At 44.9% G+C, this 12,970-nt stretch overlaps 1 protein-coding gene across 9 annotated transcripts in view; it reads left to right on the forward strand.

Moving 5' to 3' along the window:
* The window catches only part of LOC119978927 (probable helicase with zinc finger domain), a 607,351-nt gene extending 598,648 nt beyond the window's left edge, over positions 1–8,703 (forward strand). For all 9 annotated transcript variants that reach the window (XM_038820862.1, XM_038820870.1, XM_038820865.1 and 6 more), the window contains one exon: positions 7,214–8,703. In XM_038820862.1, coding sequence (XP_038676790.1) covers positions 7,214–7,503 — 290 coding nt within the window. In that variant the 3' untranslated portion in view covers positions 7,504–8,703. The remainder of the gene's footprint in view (positions 1–7,213) is intronic.
* The last annotated feature ends 4,267 nt before the right edge of the window (positions 8,704–12,970 follow it).

Here is a 12,970-nt window from a genome sequence, read left to right on the forward strand (position 1 = left end):
ATTAATCGTCAGCAGAGGGTGGGGGGGGGGGGCTAGTTTAGCTTAGAGTAGCGGGTTACTAAAGGTGTGACTTGTAAGGGAGGGAGATGGCTTTTGCACTATGTTTATAGTTCCATGTACGTTGTTTATTGTAAAATACCTCAATAAAATGTTTATTTTTTAAAAATGAGGTCAGAGTAAGAGGAAATCCAGTAAAGGCTGAATTAAGCCTTCTCCACGTCCATCACCAGCACTACCTCTGACTCCTGCCCCTCCGAAAGCATCATGATTACATTAAGCAGCCTCCTCACGTTCGCCGTCAACTGTCTCCCTTTCACTAAACCCATTTTGTTAATGTGGTGAGATAACCACTGTAGTTATGTGTACTGCAGTAGGGGGATGTATGCCTGTACCTGTAATACAGGTTCCTCCGGTAAGCCCCTGCCGGCTAGCTCCGCCCACATTTAGTAATGATATCTAGCGGTATAACCACACTGCTCCAGATCCTTATTCTTCTTTAAAAGAGATGGAAGCCTGCGACAAATTAGGGGGATGTTCCCCCTCTCCCTTGTTCCATTCTACGCCCTCACCAGCAGTGGCCCCAGGTCCGCCCCAAACCTTTTATAAAATGCTACCGGGAACCCGTCCGGCCTTCCCTGACTGCATCGTCCCCATACTGTCCATCACCTCCTTCAGCCCAATTGGGACCTCTCCTCCCCCCCCGCTCCCCCCCCGGCAGGGGGCACAGACTCGTATTGCTTTCTATAAAATGCCTCAAACACACAGTTCACCCCTCCGAGTCCATCACCACTGTACTCTTATCATCGCTCACTCTGCCAGTCTCCCTCGCTGCCTCTTGCTTCCTCAACTGATGGGTCAATATTCCGTTCGCCTTCACCCCTTACTCATACACTGCCCTACTGCCCTACTGCCTTCCCCGGAGACATTAGCCCACACTCCATTAGGAGTCCCTGCCTTTCCTTCAACAACTCTGCCTCCGGCTGCTCCAAGTATCTCCTATCCACCCTCAAAATCTTGTCCACCAGTCTTGCCATCTCCGCCCACTCTGCTTTCTCCCTGTGCGTCCGCAGTGAAATTAACTCCCCCCTAACCACCACCTTGAACGCCTCCCACTGTGTGGTGTCTGTGACCTTCCCCCGTCTCGTTTAGCTCCATGTAGCCCCTAATGGCTGCCCTCACCCACTTGCACACCCTCTCACCACCATCAACCCCACATCCAGCCACCACTGCGGGCGCTGGGCCTTTTTCCTCGGGCCACGCGCAAATCCACCCATTGGGGTGAGAAACCCCAATCGCCGAATACTCAATCGATCGTCCCTGCCAACAACATCTTATCTAACACAAAAAAATCAATCCGGGAGTACACTCGGTGCACATGGGCGAAGTATGAAAACTCCTTCACCCTTAGCTTCCCAAACCTCCACGGATCAAACCCCCCCCCCTCCCATGTGCTCCATAAACCCCCTCTGCTCCTCTGCCACTGCAAACACCCTTGACGACTTGGGACTCGACAGAAATGGACTTTTGCCAGACTCAGGAATTCCGCCTGGTCACCCCACCCCCTGCTTTCGGCGAATCTGAGTCCCTCCACCTGAGCAAGATCTGTCTTCTGGCTATCAAGAAGACAAAGCCCAAGACATTGGCCTCTCTCACCCCTGGACTCCCAAGTTTTCTGACACCCCAGATATCGCTACCTCTGGACTGGGGGCCACCTTCACTCCTAGCTCTTCGGACATTACATCCACAAACTCCTGCCAGAACCTCTTTAGCTTCGGGCATGTCTAAAATATGGGGATGTGATCCGCGAGCCATCCCACGCACCACTCATACCTAACCTCTACCCCCTCAAAAAACCTACTCATCCGTGCTACCATCATATATGCGCTATAAATTACCATTAAACTGAAAGAGGCTTAGCCTCGCACACGATGAGGACACGTTCACCCTCCGCAGGGCCTCAGTCCACGTCCTGACCCCCACTTTACCTCCCAGCTCCTCCTCCCACTTACGATTTATGCCACCCACCAGGGCACCCTCCCAATCCATCAGCTTCTTGTCAACGTCGGACCTCTTCCCCTCCCCTATCTCCTCCTTCGACAGCACCCTGTCTTGCAATCCCAGGGGTGGTAGCCCAGGAAAAGACCTCTTTCGTCATAAAATCCTGGACCTGCAGGTACCTAAAACCGTTCCCCGAGGCAATTCAGACTCTTCCTCCAGGTCCTCCAACTTGGCGAATCTGCCCCTGTGAACAGGTCGCTCAATCCCTGCCTGCCACCCCCGAAACCTCGCATCCAGCCCCCCACCAGTGTAAACCTATGGTTGTCACAAATCGGTGTCCACACCAAAGCACCCTCAGTTGCTGCCTCCACTGCCCCCACACCTACAAGGACACTACCATTGGACTCAGAGTCTGGCCGGCGAGAATGGCAGAGGTGCTGTTAACAACGCCCTTAAGCTCGTTATCCTACAAGAAACCAGCTCCATCCATCCCCATGCCGACTGCTCCACCACTACCCATTTCCTAACCATGGTGATGCTCGCCACCCAGTAGTCGTTTATTATATTCGGCAACACCAGCCCCCCTCCCCCCGCTTTGCCCCGACTCAAAAAAAGCCCTCCTGACCCACGGAGTTTTCCCCACCCGCACAAACCCAGAAATCAACGCATTGACCTTTTTAAAGTACATCTTCGGGACAAAGATTGGGAGGTTCTGGAACACGAAACAAGCCTTGGCAGCACAGTCGTTTTTACTATTTGTACCTATCCCGCCAGGGACAATGGCAGCGCATCCGAACTCTTAAAGTCCCCCTTCATCTTCTCCACTGACCGGGTCAAATTTAACTTTTGCAATTGCGACCAACCCTGCGTCACCTGGATGCCCAGGTATCTAAAGCTCGCCCCACTACCTTAAATAGCAGCTCTCCTAGTCTCCTCTTTTGCCCTCTAGCCTCACCTCGCTCTTTCCCATGTTCAACTTGTAACAAGAGAACCAGCCAACAGCACCTGAACAACTGAAAACGGCAAACACTCGAAACCCAGCCAACCTCAAGATGGTCAGGATTGAGAAGTATCTCCCAATAGCTCAGGGTAAAAGCAAGGACAAAATGAAGGACGCATCGAAGGATTCAGCCTCCGAGGCATCCCAGAACAGAAAAAAAAGGAAGGAAAAGCAAGAGCCATCAGAGCTAATCACACGAATAACAGGGAAACAGCATCAAACTCAAACTTCACACGTTTTCGGGCAATAGCCCGATCCAAACCAATGCGACCACCCAGTCAACAAGGTGGCATCTCACCTATCCCAGGGAGGTAGAAAAAGGATATCTATTCAATGCAGTGCCCAACCCATTCAAATCCTCGTACAACTAGGAGGTCAAACCTGCCAACGAGACCCCCAGAAGAGGGCACCCCTGATCCCTGGGAAACGGGATGCCGACTACAGAGACAAGCCTGGCCAAGCCTCTCACCTAACCCAAACCTATGCCCTGCCAACTTGCACTTATCCAATCCCATCCAGGGCAGGACATTACTCCCACTTGGAAAGAAAGGATAACAGTCCAACCCTAGCCAGAAGGGGACTCCGATCTGAAGGAAGAATAACCGTCAAGACACCCGCTGACTGGGTGTCCTGGGAGGGAGGGCCGGTCCACCCCCCTCCCCCAAGAGCCCCCCCCCCCGCAATTCCATCAGGCCATACCAAAACCAAGACCAGCATTAGACTCACCCAGACTCACCCAGACGGAAGAAGCAATGTGAGACCGAGGGGGAACACCAAAACGAATTTGCAGAAACCACTGCCAGACAAAATATACCTAAGGCCACCCTCACCCCTATCCACAACCACAGATACCAATTCCACCTCAGTCTGTTCTAATAATAGACAAGACACTCTATCAGCTCCAATAGTACTGAAGAACAGATAACGAGAGAGACCCATGTGCAAAGAAAAGACAGTCAACCCAAAAGATGAGCCAGACAGAAACCAGTCCTCCCCTAGAATAACAAAAGGTCTTTTAGGCCAATGAAGGATAAAAGCATGGATTCTTAAATTCAAACAGAAGCAAAAACCCGAAAGAAGTAAGCCCTGACAGCCAGCACCTCGGAGCCGAGATTTTCAGCCAGGACGACATCGACGTTGGCACTCATCATTAGATGCACATAGCACCTCCAAGATGGGAGCTCGCTCAATAACAACCACCCCACTGCAAGCAGGACTCCACTCGAGCCACCACTGCCAATCGAGGATTTTAGCATTTTGTCTCGGCTCTTTCATGCAAAAACATCGACCAAACACTTCTCGGGACATGGCACAGAAAAGACAAAACGTGCAACACGATGAAAAGATGGATTAAAAGAGGTGCAGAACCGGAGACAGTGAAAACCGCAGCCACTCCTGTGCTCACATCATGTGACCCCCCTAGGCTGCCTGTATTTAAAGTTTGTAAGTCACCAGAACCAGATCAGATGGCTCGAGGATATTGAAGGACGTAAAGGTGGAAAATTGAAGAGGCACTGACCATAATGTTCCACTCCTCCTTAGATCTTTATTCAACAAAGGGTGGAAAGATTGGTTCAGACACTCTCGGTCAGTTTAACCTTGGTGGCGGGAAAGGTTTTGAATTGATAATAAGGGACACAATTAACAGTCACTAGAGCAAATCTGCATGAATTATGTAAAAACAGCAGGAATTATGATGGGCAAATAACATTCAACTAATTTAATAGAATTTTTTGATGAGGCAACAGCTTGATTTGAGAAATGTGGTAGACTTCCAAAAAGCATCTGATAAAATGCACCATGTTAGGCTTGTAAGTAAACTCAAACCAGTGTATTAAAGGGAAATGATGTTATGGTTAGAGTTGAGGCAGCACGGTGGTGCAGTGGTCAGCATTGCTGCCTCACGGCGCCGAGGTCCCAGGTTCGATCCCGGCTCTGGGTCACTGTCCATGTGGAGTTTGCACATTCTCCACATGTCTGCGTGGGTTTCGCCCCCACAACCCAAAGATGTGCAGGATAGGTGGATTGCCAAGCTAAATTGCCCCTTAATTGGAAAAATAATAAATTGTGTACTCTAAATTTATTTTAAAAAAACACAAAGTTGGTTAAATGGCATGAAACAGAGAGTAGTAGTGAACAGTTATTTTTCGGACTCATGAAATGTATATTCTGGGCAGGATTCTCTGTCCCACCAGCCCCCGCTGGCAGGGGGATTCTGCCTTCCAGCAGCCGGCCAATGGAGTTTCCCATTGTGGGCCACCCCACACTGTTGGGTGTGCTGCCGGCAGGGCAGAGGATCCTGCCAACGGAGAATCCAGCAGCATTGGTTTTCCCATGGATTGATGTTAGAATCATCGCTTTTCTTGACCTTTATCAATGGCCTAGACTTGGGAATACATGGCACAATTTGAAAGTTTGCAGCTGACACAAAACTTGGAAGTATTGAGAACTGTGTGGAGGATCCTGATAAACTTCAGTAGGCCATTGATGAACTGGTTAAATAGGCAGCATGTGTCAGATGAAACTTAATGTAGTAAAGTGATATATTTTGATAGGAAGAACAAGGAGAGGCAAATAAAATAAGGGGTGGTGCAGGAACAGAGGGACCTGGTAGTATATGTGCCCACATTGTTGAAGGTAGAAGTGCACGTTGAGAAAACAGTTAGTAAAGCATATGGGGTCCTGGGTGTTATAAATAGAGGTACACATGACAAAAGCAAGGAAGTTATGCTAAGCATTTACAAAACATTGGAGTATTGTGTCCAATTCTGGGCAGCTCACTTTAGGGAGGATGTGAATACATCAGCGAGGGTGTGGAAAAGATTTACAAATATGGTTACAGGGATGAGGGTCTTCACTTAGTTGGATAAATTGGAGACGCTGGAGCTGTTCTTCTTAAAGAAGCCAATGCTGAGAGGAAATTTGATTGAGTGTTCAAAATCATGAAGGGTCGAGACAGAGTAGATGGAGTCAGTCTATTCTTATTGGCAGAAAGATTGAGAATTAGAGGACACAAATTTAATGTGATTTGTCGAAGAAGCAACAGCAGCAAGAGGAAATATTGTTTACACAGTGGATGGGTAAGAGCTGGATGCACTCCCTGTGAGAGTGGTGGAGGTGGAAACAATTGAGGATTTCAAAAAGAAATTGGATAAGTATCTGAAGAGAAAATAACTGCAGAGCTCCAGGATAAAGGGAAGAGTGGTACTGGACGAATTGCTCATGCACAGAGCAGGCATGGCCATGGTCGGCTGATGGCTTCCTTTTGTGCAGTAAACATTCAATGGTTCTGTTAATCCAATTTCTTTTTGAAGGATACTGTTGAATCTGTATACACTACCCAAACTGACCGTACGTTCCATGCCTTGGTTGAGTAGCATTTAACACCCTTGACTAACAAATCTAACAATCTCAGTTTTGAAATTTTCAGTTGACCCACAGCCTCAACAGATTTTTGGGAAAATGAATTTCAGTATTCCACCACCCTTTGTGTGAAGAAGTATCTCCAGCATCATGACATCACCCCGATCTAATTTTAAGATTATGCCACCCCCCCCCCCCCCCCCCCCCCCACCTTGTTCTGAATGTTCCCACCAGAGGGAGTAGTTACTCTCTGTTTACCCTATCAAATTCTTCAATCATCTTAAAGCACCTGAATTAGGTCACTCCTGCCACTCCTCATGGGCCACAAATTTAGTCCTGGTAATCTCTCCTCAGACCTGCAGTCTGATGCAAAAAATAACAATCATTGTGTTGTTAGGTGAATTGGACTTTCGGAATTCTCCTTCTGTGAACTCGAACAGGCACGTAATGTGACGACAAGGGGATTTTCACAGTAACTTCATTGCAGTGACAATGCAAGCCTAATAAAGATTATTATGATAAAGATTGTGAGAATGGAATATCCAGTATGTTTGGTGTCTGAATTGTGTGATACAGGTTTTTACAATACATGTGGAATCTACCAGACACAATCCAGCTTCCTTGAAAGGAGCCAGGTGATGCTTACTGCTCCCAGATACTATTGCAAAGCGCTATTGAATAGGTGGGTAGCAGCTTTGGGGTGGTAAATCTTGTAGAAGAACCAAAAAGGTGAATGGAGGGGACAATTAAATCTGTTTCAGAAATAAATGTTAAAAATGATCATGTATAGAAAAGTTTAAATGAAGTTACATTTTTAATTGGAACTAGTCTATTATTTATCTCTCTCTTTAGGACATGGTGCTCCATCTTTTGGGACCGAGGAGGATGCCGGTTGCAATAAAAGTAATTCCAATGTAAGCCCTCTCACACAGCCCAATCCACTTCAATACCAGAGTCCATCTAAATCTGTAGAAGGCAACGGTGCTGCTTCTTATGCCAGTGTTCTTCGAGCTCCACCCAAGACCAGATTGAAGTTGTCTTCAGAAGCAGATAGGAAGCCTATTGATCCTATTTCTATATTGCAGGACCTGAGTAAGAGATCATCCTTAAACGACAGTGGCTACTATTCTTATTTCGAATAATTGAAGTAGCAGATTCTGATCACATGGTTTCATTTATGATGCACTTCTCATTGTTTTCTTTTGAGACATTATTGCTTTTTTTTAGAACCTTTTTTTGTAAGATATTATTGTGTGCACCTGAAGATTTCTATAGATGCTATATTGGACATGTAGAAAGGTGTCATTTGTGAAAAAGTTTCTTTTTACAAAAGCTTTTCATCTCTGCTTATTTGCACATGAACCAGATGAATTCTTTTGAAATGGGTATTGTGAGTTTTTGTGGGGTTTGTTCTATTTATTTTGTATTTTTTGGGAGGGGAAATGTTGTTGTACCAAAGTTTAATTTATACTTTTAATTTTGCTGGTGTTGGTTTTTGTAATAAAATGAGCGTGACTTGTGACTGCAGCGCTCCTCCAGCCATAGAGGAAAGCCAAACACACTTCTCATAATCACTCTGCCATATTCACAAAGGGAATGGTTGGCAACCTGTTGCAATTGATGTGAGAGAGAATATAAGCCCATTCATATTAAAATAATCAGTGTTTGAGAGATCAAGAGTGACATTGCAAGAGAAACACAGTGATATTTTAACTTTTGGTTATTTTCTAAATTTACAAACCTCTATTCTTACTGAGCTTGGTATTTATGTTACTGGGAGATTATGCTCTATTGAAGCAGCGATACTGTCTTCCATCGTGAAGATACAACATGGCAAAAGTGATGAGCTTTTAGCACTGCCACTTCTGACCTTTTGCATTTTCACTTTTGTTTTGAACCTCAATGTCCAAGTTATATATTTGACATCACCCAAAGTCTGTAGTGTTTCTCAATTCTCTTTATGTAGTAATGTATTTAATATGGTATTTAAAAAAAACCTTGACTGCATTCAGCATTTGTGACTGTTGTAATTTTTCAGTTGCTAAGCTATGCTGTGATTTCTTAAACCGCATGGTGTCTACCTTAAATGGTAATGACCTCCCCTTCCTCTGAATTTTCAGTTACTTTCCTCTGTTGCACAGAAAGCCTAATTAAACACTGTTCCAACAGTTGTATGTTTCCAAACTATTGACAGCTCAAGCTTTTCACTTCAACAAGCTGTGCGGAAAAAAATATTTGATTTTGTCCATTTTGATCTTGCTTTACTTTGGCGAAGTTCCCGCTATTTTTGTTATTTATTGTACATAAAACAACTAATTAAATATTTTGGTGAAAAAAGAAAAGCTGCTTCATGTTTTAATTAAGAAATCTTGCAAAAGCCATGTCAAAATTAAGGAGTAATTATGTGATGGATAACTTAATGCAATTTACAACAGGATGCAGGAAGAAGGTAAAAATTGTTAGAAGCTTTGACTTAACACCAATCTGATCTTGGGCTGTAAAGGAACAAAACGTAATCGTAGAATATTTCAAAATGCCGTTGAGCTAATGGCCCTGTTGACCATGGACACAAATCCCATAATGGCTGCTAAATCTCACGAGAGGCCAAAAACAGGATTTACGCTTGCGAGATCTCAGAATGAGATCTCTTCTCCCCCGCCACCCCACCAGTGATGTGATCATCGACCAAAAAGGGTGTGAGACTGATTTTCGTGAATTAACATTTGTTATGGGCCAGGGTTTAGAAAATGCCAAAGTATATTATGGACTTCACCGACCTGCAACTGTTTATCGTTTTTGGTTATGATGTGCACAAGAGCCTGCCTTTCAGGTAATAATAATAATCGCTTATTGTCACAAGTAGCCTTCAATGAAGTTACTGTGAAAAGCCCCTAATTGCCACGATCCAGCACCTGTTCGGGGAGGCCGGTACGGGAATTGAACTCGCCCTGCTGCCTTGTTCTGCATTTACAAGCCAGCTGCTTAGCCCACTGTGCTTTGTTATTCAGCAGAGTTCTTAGGCACTTTTAATTTAAAAAAACAAGCTTTATTCTTCGAATTTAGTTAACATTTGTATCAACATGCATAGTAAGAATTTTATCAACTACAGACATAAAGACCCCGCACAGCTACAGTAATCTATGTATAACCCTTAATTAATTCCCGCTTAACTGTTCCAATTCAAAACAAAATCCAAGTAAAGCCAGAAACCCCTTTTCAAAGGTGTGGCCCAGCATACAAAATTCTTACTGGTATAAGACTTGTTAGTGATACTCTGATCCTGTTTTCAAACATCAGGTTTGAATTCCTTCCAAAAGCAATTATCTCTTTTAAGTTACAAGCAGTCTGGAAACAGCTTTTAAAATGAAGATAGAGAGGCACTTTCAACCTGTGCAGTTCAAAACCAGTCCAAACCCAAAGCCAAAGTAAAACTCAGCGTCACAGCCCAGTTTCTCCCACACAATGGCATCACTGAAGCCATGTGATAAGACAAAAACATTTCTTAAAGGGACACTCCCATGACACATTGCAGTAGAGGAATTGACGCCACTACTTCCATCCTCATCATATTTTCTTTTCCACCCAGCCAGCATGACGACACGCTAATGTGAATCACTACTGGTTTACAAAAGCGGAAACTAGTCGAGATTGCCATGCTGGGGGCACACAGATAAGTCTGGCCCCCAAATGGTGATGGACATGCCTGGGCATTGTCCCTTACAGTCTTGCTGTAAGGGATTAGGGTTAGGCATTAGGGCTGTCCTTCTCTGGGGGGATCTCAATGTCTGAAGAGGGAGAGGAGTTCTCCATTTCTGCGGGGAGGTTCTCGATGTCCGTGGGAGTTTGGTGTCTCTGTGGAAGGGTCAGGGTCCTTTACTTAAAGTGGAGATCGGGGGCTCTCTTTTGGATTCCCGGCTTTCTTAGCCCCCCCCCCCCCCCCCCCCCCCCCCAAAGCTGACAGCATGAATCTCAGTAACTCTTTGAGATTGAACAGCATGTTGTTCGATATGGCAAAAAAACTGTGCAACCTGTGAGCTTCACACTTTTCTCGCCTGAGCCAACACTGTGCATTTTTGAGAAGAATCCAGCCCATGTCTTACCTGCTGTAATGCATGTATCATTATAAATGAGCAAATCCTTCAACTTACCAGAAGCGACATCACACGACATCTGCTAATGCATTCTTATCTGTTCTATATTAAAATCACTTGATGGGTCACAATCTTCATTCTGAGTTCATAGAAAACATCTGTTTGATTTCTAAGTGCCGATCTAACGTAAAAGTATCCATGGTAGGTAGCTGCAGAACAGCGCGGGTTCAATTCCTGTACCGGCTGAGGTGGTGATCCTCAGGTTAAATCACCACCAGTCAACTCTCCCCCTCAAAGGGAAATTAACCTATGGTCATTTGGGACTGTGGCAACTTTACTTTTACTAGATATGCCTGTAGGCAGTGCTGCAATAAAGTTAATAAAGCAATTAATTATTTTGCTTAAGAACTAAAGTTCCATAACTGGCTCCCTTCACCTCAGTTCAATATTGTTTCTCTTTGAGAATAACAGACTTGCCAGTTGTCCCAAATTCCAGAACTTTTAGAATATAAGGAAGGTAGAACAAAGACTTATCGTTCTTAAAATGAATTCCAATAGTTTGATATCTTGCTGCACTTCAACAGTCTTGTGTCGACCAGTTTAGAATGGCTTTTCCCAATAACTAAAGCATAATTATTTGCTCTAAGACCCTGTGCAAAGCTTTCAACTAACCTCTGCTGCATCTTGATCATGTGATGTTGCAGCTGTAATTGCCCATTACGGATGAGATATTTTTACTCTTCTCTGTCCTTGAAATGATTCAATGTGGACTATTCTGACCCACTACTACCTTACATATCTAGTTGTTGAATAATCATATTTGCAGCTATAGGTTCAGAATCTAGGCCTGCCTTCCTCCACAACTTCCCCTATATACCCTCACTGACTTATTGTGTTTCTATTAACTCTGCACCCAGAAAGAGATTTGAAACAGAACAGCCCTACTCCTTCTGTGAGAGTTATGATCACTAACCTCCCTGTCCTCTCTCCCACTGTTGCTGTACCTTTGCTCCCCTACTCTCTTCGATTGTCTGTCCCATACCACTCCATGCTGCATTCCTCTGTTGTGTTGTCACCACTTACATGTGTCCTTTTTCTTCTCACCTGCTTCCACCTCTCCATGTTCCTGTCTCCCCTTTTTCTTCACCTGCCTTTCTCTGTCACCCTCCTTATGCCACTTTTCCCACCTTACCTCTCAACTTCCTTCTCCCTGCCTTGATACTGTTGCCCCTCACCTTGCCTTGGTTCCATCTAACCTTGCTTGATCTGAGTGCAGCACTTGATTTTGACTGGCCAAGTACAACATCATGACGGGTCACCTAATATCAGAAATTTCATGTTACAATTTTATATTGCACTAGCTACGTCAAATTTGTGATAAGCAGAGTCTGTGTTGCAGTGGTACCTGATCAACTTAAAATTTATATTTTGTTCACAGCAATAAATGAGAACTGTACTGTTAATCACCATACCAATTGAATGTAAGAAAAATGGGTACCTAAACTTCAATTGAAGAACTATCAACACTTGAGAGAAATCCTGAAAAACTAAGTGGAGAGAATTTGCCAGTAATTGACAAGACAAACCATCAAATTGCTCAAAATAGCATATTTTAAAATGTATTTTATTCCAAACTTATGCAAATGGTTACAAAGCATAAACAGTCTGGGGAACATGCTCCCCGACACACAATTATACAGTTTGTACCAAACCTTTCCCCCCCATTTTCACCCCCCTCCCCCCCATTTTCACCCCCCTCCCATGATGATGAACTCCTCAAACATGGCAATGAACATCTTCCACCTTGCCTCAAAGCCCTCCGCTGAATCCCTCAATTCATATTTAATCTTTTCCAAATGGAGAAAGTTGTATAGGTCTCAAAGCCAGGTCGCCACCCCTGGCGGAGTTGCCGACTGCCATTCCAGTGAATTCATTCACCGGGCGATCAGAGAGGCGAAGGCCACAACATCTGCCTTCCTCCTCTTCATCAGTTCCGGCTTCTCCGATATCCCAAATACCGCCACCAAAGGGTCCTGCCCAACCTCCTCCACTACCCTCGTTAGACAGGTGAACACTCCCGCCCAGAATTTCTATAGCTCCTCGCAGACCCAGAACATATGTGCGTGCTTTTCTGGTCCCTCCCCAACACTTCTCGCACTCGTCTGCCAATCCCTGGAAGAACCCACTCATTCTTGTCCGAGTCACATGCATCCTATGTACCACCTTGAATTGTATCAGGCTCATCCTCGCGCACGAGGAGGTCATGTTTACCTTACATAGCGCCTCACACCACACTCCCCAGTTTTGCTCAAAATAGTCTTTGGCATGGGCTCAAAATAATTTATCCAACATTTTTAAAAAATCCTCTCAATGGTGATTCCCACGGCTGCATGCACTGCATTGTGCCCGTGGTCAAGAATTGTTTGCATGACATTAGCAAGGATCCTGATCTTTTATGGGTGAAATCATGGAAACACAGTGGATTATCTTCAGCTGAAGATATCATGACATCTGCCTT

The sequence above is a fragment of the Scyliorhinus canicula genome, chromosome 15, assembly GCF_902713615.1.
Source record: "Scyliorhinus canicula chromosome 15, sScyCan1.1, whole genome shotgun sequence".
Taxonomy (NCBI): Eukaryota; Metazoa; Chordata; class Chondrichthyes; order Carcharhiniformes; family Scyliorhinidae; genus Scyliorhinus; species Scyliorhinus canicula.